This window comes from Paralichthys olivaceus, chromosome 20 (genome assembly GCF_024713975.1).
Source record: "Paralichthys olivaceus isolate ysfri-2021 chromosome 20, ASM2471397v2, whole genome shotgun sequence".
In the NCBI taxonomy this organism is placed as follows: domain Eukaryota; kingdom Metazoa; phylum Chordata; class Actinopteri; order Pleuronectiformes; family Paralichthyidae; genus Paralichthys; species Paralichthys olivaceus.
Window position 1 is genome coordinate 13,375,323 of NC_091112.1, and position 20,762 is coordinate 13,396,084.

At 41.4% G+C, this 20,762-nt stretch overlaps 1 protein-coding gene across 3 annotated transcripts in view; it reads left to right on the forward strand.

Annotated features, from left to right (window-relative positions):
• The window catches only part of col16a1 (collagen, type XVI, alpha 1), a 66,393-nt gene that overhangs the window by 26,702 nt on the left and 18,929 nt on the right, over nt 1–20,762 (forward strand). For 2 of the 3 annotated variants that reach the window (XM_069515830.1, XM_020090567.2), the window contains exons 8-38: nt 540–608; nt 4,742–4,774; nt 8,118–8,153; nt 8,254–8,304; nt 8,634–8,666; nt 8,829–8,873; nt 9,658–9,696; nt 9,835–9,897; nt 10,768–10,812; nt 10,907–11,002; nt 11,290–11,328; nt 12,404–12,448; nt 12,568–12,603; nt 12,696–12,818; nt 13,494–13,529; nt 14,069–14,104; nt 14,349–14,477; nt 15,160–15,204; nt 15,570–15,605; nt 15,698–15,751; nt 16,659–16,709; nt 16,799–16,942; nt 18,014–18,049; nt 18,844–18,951; nt 19,250–19,372; nt 19,466–19,519; nt 19,628–19,669; nt 20,042–20,077; nt 20,165–20,218; nt 20,312–20,380; nt 20,469–20,522. In XM_069515830.1, coding sequence (XP_069371931.1) covers nt 540–608; nt 4,742–4,774; nt 8,118–8,153; nt 8,254–8,304; nt 8,634–8,666; nt 8,829–8,873; nt 9,658–9,696; nt 9,835–9,897; nt 10,768–10,812; nt 10,907–11,002; nt 11,290–11,328; nt 12,404–12,448; nt 12,568–12,603; nt 12,696–12,818; nt 13,494–13,529; nt 14,069–14,104; nt 14,349–14,477; nt 15,160–15,204; nt 15,570–15,605; nt 15,698–15,751; nt 16,659–16,709; nt 16,799–16,942; nt 18,014–18,049; nt 18,844–18,951; nt 19,250–19,372; nt 19,466–19,519; nt 19,628–19,669; nt 20,042–20,077; nt 20,165–20,218; nt 20,312–20,380; nt 20,469–20,522 — 1,860 coding nt within the window. The remainder of the gene's footprint in view (nt 1–539; nt 609–4,741; nt 4,775–8,117; nt 8,154–8,253; nt 8,305–8,633; nt 8,667–8,828; nt 8,874–9,657; nt 9,697–9,834; nt 9,898–10,767; nt 10,813–10,906; nt 11,003–11,289; nt 11,329–12,403; nt 12,449–12,567; nt 12,604–12,695; nt 12,819–13,493; nt 13,530–14,068; nt 14,105–14,348; nt 14,478–15,159; nt 15,205–15,569; nt 15,606–15,697; nt 15,752–16,658; nt 16,710–16,798; nt 16,943–18,013; nt 18,050–18,843; nt 18,952–19,249; nt 19,373–19,465; nt 19,520–19,627; nt 19,670–20,041; nt 20,078–20,164; nt 20,219–20,311; nt 20,381–20,468; nt 20,523–20,762) is intronic. The other variant, XM_069515831.1, reaches the window with a different exon arrangement.

The following is a 20,762-nucleotide window of genomic DNA, read 5'->3' on the forward strand; positions in this document are numbered from 1 at the left end:
TCAGTGTTCGGTGACAAATGATTGATGAGAAAACACATGAAGTGTTGCACTGATTGCACCGACAGACAACATGCTGGTTTCTAGCAGGTGAACCATCTTTGTGTTTTTGCGACATGGAGTAGCCAGCCACTGCGAGGAGGGGTCCAAGGGGGTCCTGGTTAGCATGTGTACACATGATGCATCCCCAACGTGACAGCAGATTGACGTTTCATCTGAAACATAAGTGGTCTAAGACACATTCTCCACCCTTCTATTCATGCCTCATTTGCACAAGTGCATCATGCGCTCTGCACCAAGACATTAAATGATGTGTGTTAATGATGGTTATTGCGCAGCCTTCAAGACGATATTTATCTTTGAGAATAAACATGCCATGCAAAGCTGTATCTGTGTGCCTCATGTGACGTTCTGTCATATCAACCAGCAATAAGGCAAAAATATGCAGGGGATTCTGTATGAATAATACACGATGCGGGTTTGAAATCACCAAAGTGGCCTTTTACGATGTCTTAAATGATCTTTCTGCTGTGTGCTTACAGTGCCCTCCTGATGCTCCCAAGAGCCGCCGTGCTGCTGAGAATGACCTGCTGGAAAACACGTTTCACCAGGTAAACAACAGACCATCAACACACTCACACGAGAATAAGAAAGCTCTGCATCCCTACAGATAAAAAAAGAATAAAACATGCAAGATCACAATACCTTAAACTGAAAAAAAAGACAGGCAGTTAAACATTGAGGGAAAAACTTTTGAACAAACTGTTTCCCTGCATGAACTCTCACAACACATGTTTTCCATCAGACACAAGGCATAACAGGAACAGACACACACTCTGAAAACAGCTTTGTTCCTGAGACAGTGTGAGCTGTCGGAGATGCTCCTGCTGGCAGGCGAGCACTGGTCTGCAGGACTTTTACCAAATCTTAGTTGAGGTTGTTGTTCCCCTCTGATGCTCTGCCGTAGACGAGAGGTTTTTCGACTCCGCCGCGGTCTTTATCACTTCAGAGGTTCAGACTTTTATATGACTTCAGTTCAGTTAACTTCGCTGGTAGCAATCATTCAAAGTGTCGAGTGCTTTGCATACAGAGCCTTATGCCACACATGGGAGCCGTTTCTCCGCAAATTTCCGCTGTGTGTTTTATGGTAACTTCAGTGCCGCCTGATACATGAAGTTCTTCCAGTATACCATAAATGCAATTTATTTTTGTTTCCACGTCCACTGGTTTCTTCATTCATATTAATGGGACCTATATCCAATTATCTATTCATTAGGGCCTATAGTTATTCTTGCTGGTGTTAACTTAGAGCCCTGGCAGACTCCAGGACGCAGCAATCAATCCCATAGACGTTTCCAGGCAGACACAGTTATAATAACTCAGGAATGTCTCTCTCTCTCTCTCTGTGTTCCTCTCTCTTTTTCACCTGACACTCTTTCTTCTTTTCCCCTGCTAACGGTTATTTTCAGACTTACTGTTTTAATATGTGAATCGAGATGTTTAGTCTCACATGGCGCCATGTTTTAGGGCATGCGGAACATCACCAGCTCCGCCGTTTCTTTCAGTCTTTACCATTCCACAGATGTGTAACTGCCGCGAATGGAGCCTGTCCTCATTTTACACTTTTCTATCCTCCTCTTCCTCTGTTGCTCTGTGATACACACACACACACACACACACACGTGAACATAAATACTCACAGTAACTGTAGGACTTTCTATTTTTATCTCTGTGTGTAGCTTTGTGTAAGTCAATGATGAAATACAAAATTCCAGTGTGCAGACCAGATGTTACCGAACCATAACACAAGTGTGAGTGAGTGGCAGCGTGTTAAACTGAGCACACGTGGAATATAGAAAGATGATTTAGAGTGAGCCCAGGGTAAATTGAGGTCAAGTATTGATGTACAATTTCTTTGAAAGCACACACAGTTTCACAGCCCAATTTATTTCAGTTACACTATATCTGGGGTCCTTTTGGCAGAGGACCGTGGTGTAGTATTGAGTACTGTCTCCTCACAGCATAAAGGTTCCTGGTCCAAATCCTGGATCAGCCTGGCCCCTGTGCGTGTGGAGTTTGCATGTTCTCCCCGTGTCTGCCTGGGCTTTCTCCGGGTTTTACTCCGGCTTCCTGTAGACTCTAAATTGACCATGGGTGACCTGGCGAGGGTGGACCCCGCCTCTCGCACAATGTCAAAGATAATGGATGGATGTGGTTCTTTGCTGTTCTCTACTGGGTTAGGTTATCTGCTTCATTTGTATGCAGACAATGCATACATTTTATTTATCCAAAAATTAATCAGAGCTCACCAGTAACCTCGCTCACAGCCTGGAGGTCACAAAAGGACCCTGAAAGCCAGATCTGACCTTCCTTTGAAAATGCTGTGCCTGAAATCGGAGTAATCTTTGATTCAGACCTGAATTTTCCAAACATTTCACCAAAATGACTAAATGAACTATGATATTATTGATGAGATAAAAACATTTTTGCATACTAAGGCAAAAGTGTTAACTATTTCTTTTGTCTCTGGCCATTCACATTCCTGTAACTCATTATTTGCCTGACTGCCCCAGAAATCTTTCAACTATGCCCAATTTGTCCAAAATACTGCAGCTGAGGATTCTAAGAAGAGAAAGAAAATATGAGCACTTTTCTCGCCTCATTGTTTTCCCATGGTTTTCAAGATTGATTTTTAAAATGTATCTGCTTGTTTTTTTAAATCACTGAGCAGCCTTGCTTCGTCTTACATTATCGACCTTCTCACCCCTCACGTTTCTGCTCATTCTCTCAAATCTGCAGACCAGCTGTTCTCGCAGTCCCCGGTGCAAACCTTGAAACAGAGGGAAGTGTGGCATTTGCTGTGAAATATGCTTTTCTTGGGAAACAGACATGCTACCTCAGTGTCCTCTTTTAAAACTACTGATTACATTTCTTGATTCCAGTAAAAGTATTTTCATATATAACCGCACTCTGTAATTCGTGAAATTCGTTTTTTTGAAAAGCTCTCTATAAAGTTTGCTCCATTGCATTAAATAGACTTATTTTAGATGCCTTGTTCATCATTTTGTACACATTTCTCCAAATAATAAATTTTATAATAATAATTATTTATACAGCACTCAAAACAAAGTTACAAAGTCCTTAACAAAGTGATTAAAAAACATGTAAAATATAACAGGGCAGAAGCCAATACAATAAGTCTATAACACCAAATGAAAATCAAAAAAGACCCCAACAATAATTTCTGATTTATAGTAAAATGAAAAAGTTTTTAATTGAACAATGGTGAACCAGAATTAATAGGAAGCTTTTCTATGAGCCTGACAGTATGCATGGTCTTCTTCTCCACTAAAATCAGAAATTAACAATCAACAATGAATTTATTGGACAAACAGTAGTAAAGTCCATCTTCTTCTTACGTCAAACAATCTGCCTTTGTAGAATCTGATTTGATGCAGATGTGTGTGTACCAGTGCTTTGTGTTTGTGTTTGGGTCACAGGAGTTTCTGCTTTCCTCCAGTATGACAAATCTATCCCGCACTGTTTCTTATCCTCCAGCACTGTAAATCTTTTTTTTTTTCCTTTTTTTGCTCCCAGCCGAAAGGTCATCCTGTTGTCAGAAGACCCAAAGGCTTCTTTTTGTCTCATTTCCCTCGCCTCAGTGTTTTCTATTGACTTGAACAAATTGTTTCCATACAGCTTTCCAGTCCCCCTTCCATCTTTTTTTCTTTCTTTTTTTTCTGTTTGTCTTGTTTGTTTCGCTTTGTGTTGACTTTTTTCTGATTTGTAACCCTGCACAGCTGGGTCCATCTCTTCATTTGCCTCAAGGCTCATGAGGTACACAGCACCCTCTCTACTCTCCCTCTTTCATCTGTTTTTCCCCTCTTAGAATAACTCTTAATGACCTGCGTGCTGAGCCAAGATGACCCTTCTATGTCCCATCTTTGTTGTCTGACGCAATAAATTGTAACGGCAACACATGCAACAGGACAAAAACGGCTTCCTCATGCCAAAGATGTTATATGGCATTGATGTTATGGAGAAAGATGCAATTCCAGCAATGGCCAAGCTGCTAGTGATTGGGAATGTGACGTATTTGCTCAAAGTTTGTAATATTGAAAGGTCCAGTGTGTAAGATTTAGGTGAAAGGGAACTATTGACAGAAATTTAATGTAGAATAATCCTCATTATGTTTTCACTACTTCGTTTCATCTAAATTGTATGAATTGTAGTTTTCTTTACCCCAGAAAGTCCCTTTATATTTAAATACTTTTTACATTAGTCCAGACTGGACAAACTAAACACCTTTTGAGTTTTTATGACAATTAAAGGCTACCACAAGTTCTTTTTCATGTCTGGAAGGGGAGGGTGAGGTGAGGGGTGTTCAGCTGCAACATGAAATTTCAACACTTGATATCACAAAATTCTACACACTGTACCTTTAAGAACTGAAGATTAATTTAATTTCATGAAAAATGTGGCTGTGACATATGAGAGTGCTGCCAAATTGTAGAAAACCAGACTAAAAGATATTTCTGTGAATGGCCTTCAATGCCTGAGTCTGGATATCAGCTGAGCCAGGGTTGGCCATGAAACCATCACTAATAGTGTCTATAAACTGACATAAACCAGTCATGCACCATAGTGAAGCCGAAAGAAGAAGCAACATTGACGTTATGATTGAAAGGGAATAAATATAATGTTTTTTCTCTCTTTGTTCTTTTCTTCTCTTTTTCTACCCCAGGAGATTTTTGCGTCCAAGGATCTGGCAGAGAAAGTAAGCCTCACAGTTCACACCCATGCACTGGCTTCCACTAAATTGACTTTCTAATGCGTCTTGTGGGACAGCACTGAGGCTCGGACCAAGACTGTCGCTTCATATCAAGAGAAAGTCCCTGTTTCCAAAATCTACATTTGCATGGGTTTCCTCCTGAAGTCCAGATAAGAGCAGATGAGGGGGGGACTGGAGACCCCAGAGTGAATGAAGTCCAATTTGTGCACTCGCTTTAACCCAGTGCATCCTGAAGTAGGGTCTAGGATTAGCATTGGATTGATAAAGAGACTTTGAAGATTCAAATAGGAAGACAGGCCTAGTGTGTGCATGTGTGTGAGTCTTTACATTTTGTTTATTCATGTTGTGCATGGGGTGAGAAAAAGAAATAGCTTATCTCTATTTCCTCCTCCCTCCCTCACACATACCCAGCCTGCTGACTGACTGAGGGCTGATTTACACCTCATTATGCATCGAGTCTCAGTCGGGTGTTGCTGTTGCCTATTAATTTTGTCATTCACCTACAATAGGCATGCTCTGTTCACAAATAGAATACAAAACTCCAGACGCTTCATTATGTTGCTCCTGTGTGTGCTTACTAATGCAGCTGGCCTTGTCCCCTGACTTCCTCAATGTAGGTTATTACCTGGGTTGAGCGCTCTGCTTACCCCGCCACTGGGGGCACAAAGAACTAAAAAGTGACTTTTCTTCTGTGCTGTGAATTTAATTTGGTCAAATTACACAGGCGGCCGTCCTTTCAGGTTAAAAAATCGGCATGGCACCCTTGGGAATCCAGTGATAATACAACCTGATATCATGATATTATGCATTGCAATTCCAACGCTGACAATCACACCAGGCAGGCCTATTTATTAATATTACTATGGTAATAAATGATCTGGATAACGGGTAAATGTGGTTTCTGCCGCACCATTCTAAAGCTCAGTCAGATATCAGTATTCATCACAGTGTTCATGTCATGCCGCTTCAGCTATTCCTTTATGGCTTTTTCCTGCTTCATCACTGGCCTCTTGGTAATGCGAGTCAAAAGGCTCAGCTCCACCAATCAGCAGGAATCTATTAACAGAAGAGGCTCATCCAAATATAAAGTCCCAGAGTCTATACTTTCTGTCTCTTCTGTTAGATCACAGAAAGTTATCCCGCATTTGAGAAAGTGGCAACAGCTCTACATTGATTTTGAGGATTACCACCCAGGAGGATTGTGAATTTATGTTTACGCCAGCGTTAGATTTTCATTAGTTATGTGCTGGGCCTTGCCCTTGTTGTGTCGAGATCTGGCAGACAGAGAGACAATGCCAAAACTTGAGCCCACTGGGATGTTTAAATACCAAAAAAAGCATTCCCTCACTGACAGGATGTTGGCGCCATAAATTCAGCCTTGATCTTGTTTAGTGTTTTGAGATGCTTAAGCTAATAAATGAGCAACAGCGTTGGCATGCATAACGAAGACTGAGTATCTGTGTATTGAAATGCTGGATTTTAGAATATTGAGCCTATTTACAGCATTTGGATGCTGAATGCTTAAATGTGACACGACCAATGAGGATACTTGTGCCAACATTTCAACTGTTTACTGGGAAACTAATCATGAAAAAGGATACCTTTATATTTGTATTGTCAAACACTGTATACGACTTGTAGTGGTGAACGTAGGGGAAGCTGTCAGCAAAACATTTGTCTGTCTGCATAGTGTTTAAACATCTAGGAACTAGCTGGTAAACACTACACCACGGCTACTACTGTTTCTACTCCTACCTCTACTACTACAATTAGTACTGTTTGCTATTATTACTACTACTACTTCTACTACTACTGCTAGTACTACTAATACTACTACTAATACTAATAATAATGACAATATCAAACACAAAAAGAAGAATAAGAGGAGGAGGAAGTAGAAGACGATATTTACTTTTTCCTTTACAGTAATTCAATACAAAACAAACAGACGGATCTGAGTAAAATAAAAGTATATAATGAAAGTAAAGTCTTCTCTCCTGGTTGTTTCTCAAATGTTTGTTGCGCTGTTACGCTGCCCCCAAGTGGCCAAAAAATAAGAAATGAATATGCTAAAAAAATATATTTTTATGAAATTGACAAAACCTTAAAATGAACCTCACTATTTTTGCTCTCTAGAGTCTCTGCGATGTTCTGCCATGCCATATATAATATAAGGATTTAATATATTTACAAAGAGATTCCATTTTTAAGAAATAATTCACTCACTCATAAGTTAGCAATGGCCAATATGATGTTAACTCTGCAAAACAAAGTATATATCTCTGTTTATATAACACTCTTCTCGTCTTTATGACTACTCGAAGCACTTCACAGGCAATTTTTTGCATCAGTATATGAAATAGAGATCGGCTGTGAACCACTGACCCTCTGGTCAGAGGACAGACGCTCTATCTCCTGAGCCACAGCCGCCCAACTAGTACCAAAAAGTACCAAACCTAACATGGTGTATGATTGCATAACAAGACAAGAACTATATAAATAGGGAGATACTCCTCTGCTTTCCAACAATCTGTAGAAGAGGCAAAACAATGACAAGGCCGCTGAGGTTTTAACTGGAACTATATGAGGACTCGACTAAGCCTCCGGTCAGAGACGAGCTTGGAAACAGTGACTCATCATTGCAGCTCGAGCCAGCCACTGATAGATTTGTAGCATGTATGAGGGGGGGTGGGTGTTACACATCATATCTGCACTGTTACTGGCCCTTTGTCGTCGTCTCAGCAAGTTCATAGTTGTAGCTTCAATGTATGCATACTTCCTGGTGTGTGAAAGCAACGCTCCCAGAAACACCGGGTGGGGGGATTTCAGATTTAATTACCCGCTTCCTCTAAAAATGCTTCAGTTATTTATAATGGTTGTCCTTATTTGGTGTGTGTGTGTGTGCGTGCGTATGCATGCCTTTGTGTGTGTGTGCCTGTGTGTGTGCCTGTGTGTGTGCCTGTGTGTGTGTGTGTGTGTGTGTGTGCCCTCCTGTGAGGAGCAGCTGGTCTGCTCACTCCTGTGCTGTGGGAATCAGACATTCCTATTGATATCCATCTCCCATGGGAAACGTGTGCATGTGTCAGTGCGTGTGTGCGTGTGCGTGCATGCCCACCTACCCACCTTTTCATCCTTTTTTAACTGCATACTGTAGCAGCACAGGGAAGGATGCTCAGTGTAGTTTTGTGTAACAGTGCCACCATCTGGTGACTACAGAAACAACAAGACGTTTACTAAATAAAACGTCCTTTTATTAAAACACACAACCTCTTCATTGAATATTGATCACAATCATAATGATTGTCTCTTTCTCTGTGTCTGTCTGTAGTGTGCTGGTTGTTTACTCCTGAATAGGGAAGCAAATGTAAGGATCACTGATCTTTACTCTCACTTCTCTAAATTTAAACATGATGAGACTATAAGACTATGAGTGTGTAACTGTGTTTGACCTGTGTGTGTTGCAGGTAGGAAATTCAGGTGCGGCCGCCGGGTTTAAAGGGGAAAAAGGTGACCGGGTGAGTATTTACTGTGCAGATGCTCAAATCTCAAATGTGTGTCTGTGTCTGTGTGTGTGTGTGTGTAGTAAGGCTAATATCAGTGGAATGTGAGATGTCACCATATTTGCCCAGACATGCCTAGCACTGAATAGTAATTCCTAGCAGTACACACACACACACACACACACGCACACACAAATATAAAATGATGCGGCTGTATTCTAATACAGAGCGATGCTGGCTGTGGACCAATCCACCGCCTTGCTGATGTGCATTCTTCAGAACCCACTTATTCTGTCCGTCACCCACAACCAATCATTCTTCTCCTCTGCCTCCCTCCGTCTTAGGGTGATGACTGTGCTGGCACTCATTCAGGTCCAGTAAGTAACTTTTCCATTGCGTCTCATTCTCGTACCATGCCTCGTTCTACAGAAAAGCATTGTCTCCTTGTTTGGCATGCGCAGCAGTGTGAGGCTTGAATTTTTTTATTGCCAAAAAGTGGTCTGTGATGATACATGCCAACCGAGTGTCTCTAACCTCAGTGCACAGAGGGATCCAAGGGCCAGAAGGGAGACAAAGGCGATTCGGTGAGTGCCACAGCATCGCAACCCTGCTAACGCTTCAGCTATTAAATTTGATCTCTTTTCAAAACTCAATTTATAACCATCCACTCTCAATATTAATGCAATGAGGATGAGTATGTCCTTTTTATCTTATTTTACAGTGAGTTATTGTGTGTCTGCATGACAAGTGACAAGTTTGAGCTTAATGCATCTGACTCACACACAGTATTTTACAGTGATCGAGACATCTCACACAAGCACATTAACCGAAAACAGAACTCAAAAGCCACATCACAAATGCAAAAACCACAACTCAACGGCTTAAAGCCCCAACACGACTGCAGAAGCCACAACCCCCAATGCAAAAGCCACAACTCAACCACAAAGGCCACATAACAGAAACACAAGCACAATGGAAGTGAGCGTCCAAGGATGTTGATAATTAACGTTGTACCACAATATAAATCTGCTTGTTTCAATGTCAACATCTGTTGTCTCACTTCCGTTGGGATTGTGTTTCTGTTGTGTGACTTTGGTGGTTGTGTTGTGGCTTTTGTGCTTGTGTGAGACATATTGGCCACCGCGGTATTTGCATTTGAATGTACCACTGATTTTTGCATGCATGATACTAACCCATGCCTGTGTTTGTTAGGTGTGTGCGTTTGTTTAGAAGTGGAGCATAGGGGTAGTCCATACGGGTTGCTGCCTGATCACTGTGTTGTGTTCCATGCTCCACTAGTGTGTGTGCAATGTCTCTTTTGAACCAAGTTACTGATCTGGATCTCGTCTCCGTTCTCTCTCTCCTCAGGCGGCGCCCGCTAACTGGGGCGAAGCTGTTGGGTACAAGGTGAAAGGTTTAAGCAACTTTTGGTGATGAACAATGAAGATATGACCTTGTAATGATCGTGTGTAATTAATTTCTAACTCTACATTATTTCACCCCTCTTTGTCTCTCTCTGTTTTGTTTTCCTTTGGCTCTGCCCAGGGAGCCAAGGGCCAGAAGGGAGAGATCGGTCTACAAGGTCTCACAGGAACTCCAGGGAAGGACGTATGTTTTTTTATCTTTACTTTTTTTGGCTTTTGCTCTCTTTTACTCCGAGTTCCTGTTATTAGAATGAGTGGAAGAGCATTTCAGGCATATTTTGCATCAACCATGTTAGCTCAGAACAAATAGTTTCACTGTGAGAACGGACTCACAAACACATGCATCCACTTACCCACAGCTTTATCAGACGAAGAGTGGATATCTAGTAAACTTATACAGCATTACTGTTTAAGCTCGGACTCCCCTCCTCCCTCCCATAGCGTTATGTCAGCCTCTTAATGCCTGTTAGATTAGGCTAGAGCAACAAAGCTTGCACAATCAATGCTGCCTCATTGACTGTGCTCTGCGTCTCTCATGCAGGCAGGCGCCTATTCAGGAAGACTTAAACCTTTTAATCTTCCCTGTTCAGCGCAGTGATCCTGTAGACGCATGAAAAGTATAGAGGCACAAATTACAACGCGTGTGTGCTCTGAGATATTCCAGTTTTTTTTCTCTCGGCATCAGACGCTCTCACATTTGAGTTGTTCGCCAGGCTAAATGTTTGTCGTGGACAGATGGATTTGGCGGAGGATAGATTTTCTTAAGCCTCCCATCCGTCTGACATTGTGAATATGAATGCGCTTGTTGATGTGACTTGAATTGGGCAGGCGGGAAATATTGCATATGCATGGCTGGAGATAAAACATCCTACAGACTCCGCTATTCTCCCTCTTTCTTTTTCAACAAATGAGAAAAATCAAACAAGTGTCTCTGACAAGAAGATGTTTTGATGATTTCTGAACAGCTCGTTTGATTATTCTTGTCTGACGCTGATGATGTCAAAGACCCAAACTGATACTGTCACTTGCCTGTCTGTCTGTCACAATTTCCCAGGGTCGAGCAGGGTCCATCTGTGTAATCGGCCCCAAGGGACAGAAGGTCTGCATGCATTAAGTCTGAGTTTCCTCCATCAACCTGTCTGTCACATACATTGAGCTCAGTTTAATAGAGATGTTTTTAACATGTTTTTCAGGGAACCCCAGGTATGGTGGGCCCTGAAGGGTTGGCTGGGGAGCCAGGGAAGCCTGGACGCCCAGGCCTACCAGGATTTGGAATGCCAGGTCCACCAGTGAGTATGCTTTTTTTAATTAAAGAGGTCTGGAAGAAAAAACAAAGCCAATATGCACTTACTGCATGGTGTCATTCCATTGATTACCTTAATGTCCTCCTCATGGAGATGGTCTTAGATTGAACAAAAAAGCAGTTTTATTTGACAATACTCTTAGAAGTGCAGGGCAGGACTTGGCAGGCCTCCTTCTTCTTCTGTAGCAGCTTTCACTGCCCTTCACAGAAGCCTAAAAGCATCTCCAGAAAGGCATTTAAAAAGATTTATGTCCCTCTTTCTTCCCCTGTCAGGGTCTTCCTGGTGAACCGGGCGGTGCAAAAGGAGACAAGGTGGGTTTGACCCATTTTCTGGAATGTGAAAGAAATCAAGATTAAAAACAAACAGGTGGTTTTGTACACCAGGGGTTAATTGTGTGTTTGGCAGGGAGGTAAATGGAATTAACTCAAGAAATCAATAAAAGCAATAAGCAATAAGATTAATTGATCGAAACATTGAAGAAAACAAATATATGATATTGATCTTCACTTTGTATAAAATGCTGAGCTAACCAGTGAGGTGCCTTTTAACCTGAGTGTACTTAAAAACATCAAAACTGTGTTGCAATCATAGACCGAATGTAAAGATGGACGACATGACTGCTAACCCAAAAGTGAGGCCAAAGCATCTTCAGCACCACCTGGTGGCTGGCTGCAGTATTGGTCATTAATCCTGCCTCCTTTACTTGAGTGGATTGGACATGACCTAATAAAAAATTCAAAGTACAGGTCAAATAAGGTCAAGGTTCGTCACTCAAGATGCTTCTTATAAGATAATTTTATTTTTAATTTGTCATTTTTTTTATCATGTCATGATCGACAGCTGATACTGACAGCTGATTTCGCTGCTGTGCCAATTCTGTATAGGAAGTGAAGACGTCCATCTTTAAAGTTTTGTTAGCATGTAAGCAGAGAACCTTAAATAGATGTGTTTTTAAAACAGTTGAAATACTGGTATTCAGCTAGTTGTTCAGCTTTTGCTATTCCAAGTGCTAATGTTAAACCAGCACAAGTACAAACTTGAGTCCATTATACATTATTATTAACTGTGATATTTGATCCACTTCTATCTAATTTTTTATCCATTTAATTTACAGTGCATTCACGAATATGGCTGTGAGTGTACTGCTAATGTAGCCAAGCATATTAACATCATAACTCAATTTTTATTTATTTATTTATTCTTATTTTGTTTACTTTAGTTGAGGATTTGTATGGTCCTCTGTGGATTCAGAAGTTCTTACCCTCCAGAGGCCAGCAAAACCAAAATGACAAAGATGAAATATAACAGAGATGCTTTTATGAGGATGTAACTTTAGGGTAACTTTAATTGTATTCTTATGACTCACTCAGTGATTTGTGTTAACAGGGAGACACAGGAGCTTCAGGACAAGATGGAGGGCCAGGAGATCCAGTGAGAGACTCTTTTTACTTTCTGATTCATATTCAGTAATGTATGCAGGAGCCTCCAATAGACAGTGATCTAACAATGTGCTGCTGCATCAGTGTTTGACTGGGATTCTGTTGTCATAGGGACCGAGAGGACCAGGGGGGTCCAAGGGAGAGAAGGTACAATCCCCTCCATAGACATCCGTCTTCAAATTCTTTCTCCCCATGTCTGTGTGCTGTCTCATCGACATACCGTGTGTTCAAATCTTCAGGGTGACCCATGTGAAGTGTGCCCGGTGCTGCCTGCAGACATGGGCAACACAGTGGCGCTGCCAGGGAAGCCCGGTCCTAAGGGAGAGCCCGGATCACCAGGGATCGGAGAGAGAGGACTGTCTGTAAGTGCAACAGTTTGAAACCAAAGTCACACTGTAATGTATTCTGAGCCTCTCCTGAATTTTAGATTTTATGATCTTACTCCATGTTTTATTAGGGGGGTTGTAGACACGTTCTGTAGCTGACGATTGAACCTTTTTTTTAATACTGTATATATTTTATATTTTCTTATCATTTTGAGGGAGGGTATGATGTTATTTCTTCCTTGGAGATAGATTTTGCCCTTGCAGTTCTCAGTGTTGCAGCAGCTAAAGAAGAGAAAGCGTGATATGCCGTCAAAATCTTTATTCTCCCGGGCAAAAGGTCATTTATTTGTACAGTAATCTTAACATGTCTTTTTCTTTCCCCGGTGAGTCGAACTTCAACATACTGTGCATTGTCCTTCTCCTTCTCTTCATTCTACATCCCCCCACTTACCCCAGCAGGTGAATGGGGAATTATTTATCGGGTAAAAAGGAATATAAATCTGGAGCCTTATGAGATTCTCTGTGCAACGATTTCCAATAGTGCCAGCATCCATCTGTCATACCTGGTTATAGCAGAAGGAGAAGAAGGCAGAGCAACAGAGAGAGGGAGTGAGATACGACCTCACTCTAACAAAGCTGAACTAACAACACTCTTACCTCTGGCTCATCAAAGCTCTTCTCCTCTCTTTTCTCTCTCTCTGCGTTTACCAGGGGCCTCAAGGTGCAGATGGCAAAGCAGGACACAAGGTATAGAGTTCCCCTTCATTCGTTTACAGCGTGCGGTTCATTCATGTTCTGCAGTGTGACCTATACACACTCATCTGCATTCCCACACATTCAGATGTGCAGAAGGCTCAGCCCTAAAGCAGATGCAAGGAAACTGTCTGAACTAAACCCCACAAGACACACACCTACCTTACACTTTGCTAATATACACCTACATATGCTTAATATATAACTTTTCTTTTCTTTTATGAATGCAATCATGCGATGGAACATCAGGGCCATGTTGAAGAAAAATAAGTCAGACCTTTTTTTAAATTAAAGTTGTAATATTCCAAGAATAAAGTAATATTATGAGAATAAAAAGAAATGGAAATAAGCAACAAGGAGAACATATGCTCCACACCTGATCCAAAATCTGGAACCAATCTGATTGTGAATCTATTAAAACTCCTTTGAATGGCTCGCAGATCTAACCGAAATTACGACTTTGTTCTTAATTCTTGTATTAAATTCCTCAAATTTGCTCTCCTGAATTTGTGTGTGTGTGTATGTTTTGGCAGGGAGAACCAGGATCAGATGGAACCAAGGGAGAAAAGGTCAGTTTAGATTCAAACTATTTCTTGTTTAGTCTGCCTTATCTTCCTGCCAGTAAAACAGACTCGGCTAATCAGGTTAACTGTGCATTGTTTCTTTCCAGAACTGCTCATTTAATTCAGTAACAGCAGTTTTAAAGCATCAGAACATGTCATGGTTAATGACACCTCATTTACACATTTGCTGATATGAATTCAAATTTTAACGTGATCTTTAACCCCTCTCTAATCCGTGCCTGTGCTTTAGGGAGAGGCATGTTCTGTGTGCCCCACTCTCGGAGAGTTACCCGCTAACCTCTTGCCCGGTGTCATGACCCAAATCCTGCAACAGAAGGGAGAGAGGGGAGAGCCTGGGATTGGACAGAAAGGAGAGCAAGTTAGTATCATCAATTTGGAAGTTGATGTGAATCTAGTGCTGTATTAAAAATCTGAGCATTGGGAGATAAACACAACCAAGGTGAAAAACACTAACTTCCTCCTATTGTGCCTCTTGATTAGAATTTGGTTGTCAAAGGATCTTGTTATGTTAAGATTTAATGATGAAGTTCAAGGTCACTGTAACCTCACAAAAGCCTTATTTGCCTTGAGAATGCGTTATCTTAGGAACACCTCTAGATAATACATTTGATTTTGGCACAAATGTTCAATTAGACTCACGGATTAACTGATTCATGTGGTCAAAGGTCAAAATAGCGATTATGCCTCTTGAACATGATATCTCAAGTCTGCTTTTAGGGAATTTCTTCAATTGTTTCAGGTTTACTGATTAGATTTCAGAGGTCAAAGGTCACAGTGACCTCATATGAATCTGGAAAAACATATATATGATGACTGAAACTGGACTGGTTGGCAGAGGCACACAACCACAGGGTGATTCTAGTCGTTGGAGGACTTTGGTCTTGCTGAAACGAAGCAATGACACACATGGTAGAAAGGAAAACTGATGACTGTTTGACTTTGTCTATTTCTGATTTTGTTTGTCGCTGTGCTCGCATGTTTGAGCTGTGATGAGCAGCTTCATTAGGGCAATATATCATCCACTTTTTTCTGCTCCGCAGGGGGAGCCAGGAAAAGAAGGACCACCTGGCCTTAGTGGAGAAAAGGTAAGTAACATAAAAAGAAACAGGACTGAGAGTAGGTGACCTCAATAACAGACTAGGCTTACATGAGGGGAACTCGCTCAGTAAGTTTCTGAAGGGTTCTTAATACACTTCATGAGGGAGATAATCACAGCAGTGCGCTAATTTTAGGGCCCAAAACTGCCTGCCATAGGGATTTTACCCAGCAGGGAAACTTATTAGTGAGGAAGCTTAGGTACTGAAAAAACTCAAATCATTTGACATGGCAGCCTGTGGGGTGCAGCTTACTATGAAATGTGAATTACCAATTTAAAAGTCACATCCTTTTTTATTCCTTTTATCAATTTGTGAAGTTCAGATACTGAAAAGCTCTTTCTACTTGTCTGCAGGGAAGTGCAGGCAGCAAAGGAGGGGATGGTAAGCCGGTAAGTTCAGTTTCAGTTCTTTGGAACAGAATGTATCGCTTCACATCCTGGCTCTGTGATGTTGTGAAATGAAATGTGTGTGTGTATGACAGGGAAAGCTCGGACCAAAGGGACCCAGTGGCAAGGATGGACAGAAAGGCTCAAAGGTAGGAGGAGAGCACAGAGAGTGTGATAACAAACTTTGAGTGTGGAGTGGAAGGTTGCAGTCTTGATAGCTGGATTTAAGTCCTGCTCCTCAATGTTACTCCAAAAGTTGTTCTGATTTTATGCCTCTGTGACGGCGGTAGCCATTGGCAGCACACAATGTGTTTTTGGGTTCTGCATCTGTTGGTCTGTTCCATTCTTGTGAACATATCTCAAGAACACCTAGAGGGAATTTATTCAAATTTGGTAAATAAAAAACAAACATAACTCGGAGATGGGGATGAACTGATTCCATTATGGTGGATAAAAGTCACATAATTTTCTTGTGAATGTAATTTATCAGGAAGACTCATCCGACTCAAACATTCACTTTGACTCAATGATGTCCTTATTAGAATTTGGTGGTCAAAGGTTACCCCACAAAATTGTTTTCCCTTCTGAATTTGTTACCTTATGAACTCTTCTAGAGAATCCTTTCAAATTTGGAACAAGAGGTCACTTCAACTCACGGATTAACTGGTTCAATTTTGGTGGTTCAAGGTCAAAGGTCAAGGTCACAATGACCTCATGTTGTTGTGAACGTGATATAACATTGTCACGGTAGCGAAACATGTTATCTTAAGTGAAATCTTAACTTTTTCACTTGGATTCAAATAATAACTGATTGGTTTTCATTGTTCAGACCTCACAGTGATCATATATGGCTAAAAAGTGTGTGTATGAAACTGCTCTGGTTGGCAGAGGAATACAACCGCAGGACAGTATGGGATTTTAAAGATTTTTGCTGCTTAAAGTTTGTGATGCAGTTTTGTGTTAGTCAGAAAAACACCCATTTGTGCATAATCAATGAAACCATTATTTGATACTTTATTTTTGCTTAATAGTAATATTATATTAATCTTTTCACAGGGAGGGCAAGGGCTGCCAGGTATTGGTACGCCCGGCCTAAAGGGTGAGAAGGTAAGCACAGACATATGGATTGCTCCGTATGCTTCCCTCAGCTTGATCATCATACAAACTAACCTGCCTGACTCCCTGCCGTTTCCTAGGGCGAGTGCGGCGTGTGCCAACCATCCGAGGTTGGCAGCGGGCCTGCCAGCATCAAAATGCCTGAGGGAACAAGAGGCAAGCCAGGCGAACCGGGCCCTCAAGGGCAACCTGGACCTCCAGGTCTCGGAGCTGATGGCAAACAGGTGTGATGTCTGTGCAGGAGAAAGATAGTCATCACAAGAATATGAATAAGAAGCTACATTTAAAAGGACACAGGCAGCTTTTTTAAATAAAGACCTAGCATTTTTTTATGGTATAAAATTACTCCTCGTTTTAGACTTCAAACCAGTAGACACACAGTATAAGTTCCAAGGGAGGAGAGGTCAGGGCCTCTCAAGACTTTCTTGGTGCTTCCTTTAGAGGGCGCCATGTTGCCCCTAATTGATATCCCTTTTCCTTAAAATTATTTTTAAAAAACAAAAAAAAAAACATTTTATTTAGGTTCTTTCACTGATCTCTCTGTGTTTAGTGTTAGGGTTAAGTGTATTATATTATTGGAAAGTGTTTAAATTGACTGCTGTATATGTTGCCACCATTTGTTTCATTGTGCTTTAAGTTATCTCACAACTTAATATGTTATTGTGCTTTTACACATTGTAATACTCATCACAGTTCATTTGCTCTATAAAAGCTGAATGAGACAATGCAACCTGACCGAATTACCATGGATCCTTGTTTAAGCTGACAACCAAGAACAATTAAAGATCTTTGCTTTATTCACCATTAAATCCATTACTGATTTATCTGTACTTAGTAGAATTAGAAATGTCATTATAAAAATTCTACAAAACCAACAATCCCGCTTTGTTGCCACAGTGAACGTGATTAAGCTCTATCTGCATCTGAGTGAAAAGTTTGAGATGTTTAAAGATGTCACCCAGAGGGAGTATCAGCTGATAAGCTCATTGCACAAAATAGGATACAAAGGGATTCTCCTCTCACCGCAGAATTGTTTCTAAGTGGAATAAATCTCTGTTGGGTTCTGTCTCCCCTCCCAATTACCTACTGCATGCCTCTGTGGTTAGCTTTAAGTCAATAGTTATTTTACCTGAATGGAAAGAGGCTTGCACAGTATAACTTGCGCATGACTGCACATATATTAGTGTGTGTGTGTGTGTGTGTGTGTGTGTGTGTGTGTGTGTGTGTGTGAACGTACTGATGTGCATGTTACTGCTTGTATTTGTAAAACACCCTTTACTTTCTTCCTTACACAGGGCCTGCCAGGTCTTTCCGGTGTAAAAGGAGAAAAGGTAATTTCCTGTCTTTTCCAGTCTCGACCTTGCATAACAACACTGTGTAACCTGGAGGAATTTGGAGTCACTGGTGGCCTTAAGAGACAGTCAGACTGCCTTTACTAATTTGACATCTACTGGGAGCAAGGATGTCCACAGGAAATGTTTCCATCATGGTTTTAAATGTTCGGGCACTCTGCTTTGTTTTAGGTTACCAAGTGTTTGTTTATTTGGATGTTTGCAACATCATTAGGAAAAAAGGAATAACTTGCCACTAACGGAGTCAAGGCTCCTCAAAGAGGCTTTTCCACTGAAATGATCTTCATGCTTGGACTCAAAGTGAAGTTAAAAGTTAGTGGATTAATGGAGCTGATGTAATTATCCTGATATTTTAGTCACATCTAATTAAACGCATCTTATAGTTTTACATTTATTTATGTAAACATAGAACAAATAAGCCCAGTGCCATTGGCTATCAAACAGGCTTTTGTTTCTGGATTAACAGACAAACCAATTTGAAGGACTGTTTGTTGTATTATTATTCACATCCATGTTGGCTGACTAGTAGCCTTCTTCTTTATTGGTACATTTCAGACCACCACCTACTGTCAGTAAGTGGAACATTGTTAAACCAACAGCAGGATTTGATATTGTATTGACCACGTTCTTGCATGGGTGCACAATGAAAAATGGGAAGCTCTTAAAAACATTGCTCTGTAGTGTTATTAGCACAGAAACACGATCAGGCATTTTTATTCTTAACACTTTTAGGAATCATCTCACCCATTTTCACTGTATTTCAATTTTACCAGGGTGAACAAGGACATCAAGGAGATAAGGGATTGGATGGAACTTCTGGAGCCCCAGGACTGCCTGGAGAGCCTGGTCGGGATGGATTAATGGGCTTAAAGGGAGAAAAGGTACAAGAGTGCCCAGAACTAATTCAGTTCAACGTTGCTGTACTTTACATGTCCCCTCTGGTTAAATGTAATTACTGGCAGGATAAAAAGTAGTAACCCTGTTAGCTGCATGTGCAGTCACTTTCCACAGACCATATGTGATCGAAATCTAGTTGGGTGAATGTACTGGGAGATGCCTAATTACAGGTGATGCCAGTGGTCACTATTGTGGACCAATGATGGTTTCCAGTGGTTAAAGATGGACATTGATTGGCTTTATGGGACTTTGATTGCTAGAAAATGTGTTTTATTTTGCCAGGGTGATGCTTGTACCAGCTGTCCCTCTCTGGGCACAGCAGTGGGTGAAGGTGTCACCGTGCCAGGCCCAAAAGGAGAGAGAGGAGACCCTGGTGCTCCAGGAGAAGGGAAGCCTGGCAGGAATGTGAGGGACTTTAGTTTTCAATTATTTATTTACTTTTTGGCACTCTGTACTTTGAGAACTGCTGATGATTGTGTCGCATGTTTTTCTTTCCAGGGAAAACCAGGTTTGCCAGGTGTGCAGGGGCCCGCCGGTCCCAGGGGAAGACAGGTACGAATGTCCATTTATTGTGTTATCGTGTTTATAAATACATGAGGATCGTGCCTGTTCACGTGAGGCACACACAATCTAATCCATGTGGCCGTGTGCCCCCTGTAGGGAGAAACTGGAGCTGCAGGGGTCGGCCTTCCAGGACCTCAAGTAAGGCTGACAAGTCTTTAAAAAACACATGTGGATCAATAAAGATGATAAATGCTGACAACGGATGCAGCTCTGTCATTCAATTAGGACACAAAGCTTTTAGGAGGAGGCTGTCCAGCTGTGATCTCACTAATGAAAAACACATTCTCCTGTTATATCACTGTTTAAAGTTTTCCTGCCTCGCAGATCAAACAGTGAAGTCACAGGGTTGTAAATAAAACAACCATCCTGAACTAATTCTCCCTCAAACCCTTTGATTCAAAATGGTTTCTTCAAACATGGGAAAGCTATTAAACATACTCACTGCGGACTCTTTGTTTCCTTACCCATCCAAACCTGCTTTTTGTCTTGTCCATTACATTCATGTCAAAGGGTGAAGAGGGACTGAGAGGGCTGCCAGGGGTTGTTGTAAGTTCCACTCATATGTAAAAAGTCGTACAATTCGGCTCTACCTACATCTATTTCAAATTTGGTTTAAATGTGTGTTTTGCGCAGGGACTAACTGGAGCCAGAGGATTGACCGGCCCTGTTGGTCCTGAAGGAGAAAAGGTGGCATAAAATAGAGCGGTGAAAAAATCTAATTATCACTTTTATATGCAAATAAATGAACCCAGTGAAACTAACACAGTTTCCTGCTCAAAGGGATCTCGAGGAGATGTCGGGCTTCCTGGACCACAGGGGCCTGTGGGCGTTGGAGTAGCAGGGCCCCCGGTAAGACATAAATGCATCTTTTTGCATGTAAACAAAATGTCATACTTTCATATTGTCAAACATTGTTTATTTACTTTTTGACCCACAGGGTAAAGATGGAGCCCCTGGCTCTCAAGGATTGCCAGGAGCCGACGGCAGACCCGTGAGTTGTCGAGTTCCTTTATTTTATAAAGCGTGTGTTTTATTTGCGTGGGTACATGTGCATCAGTGGTTTAGAGGACAGGTTAGAGAATTTTGGAAGCAAACTTTTCTAATTTTCTTTTTAGCTTCTTTGGGAATTGTCCTTGATTTAGGCATCATTTGTAACCGAGGATGTCTGCCTCGATCCATAACAGAGGCAATGTCTGCTCCCATCTCATCCCCTGTCCCCTGATCTACACTC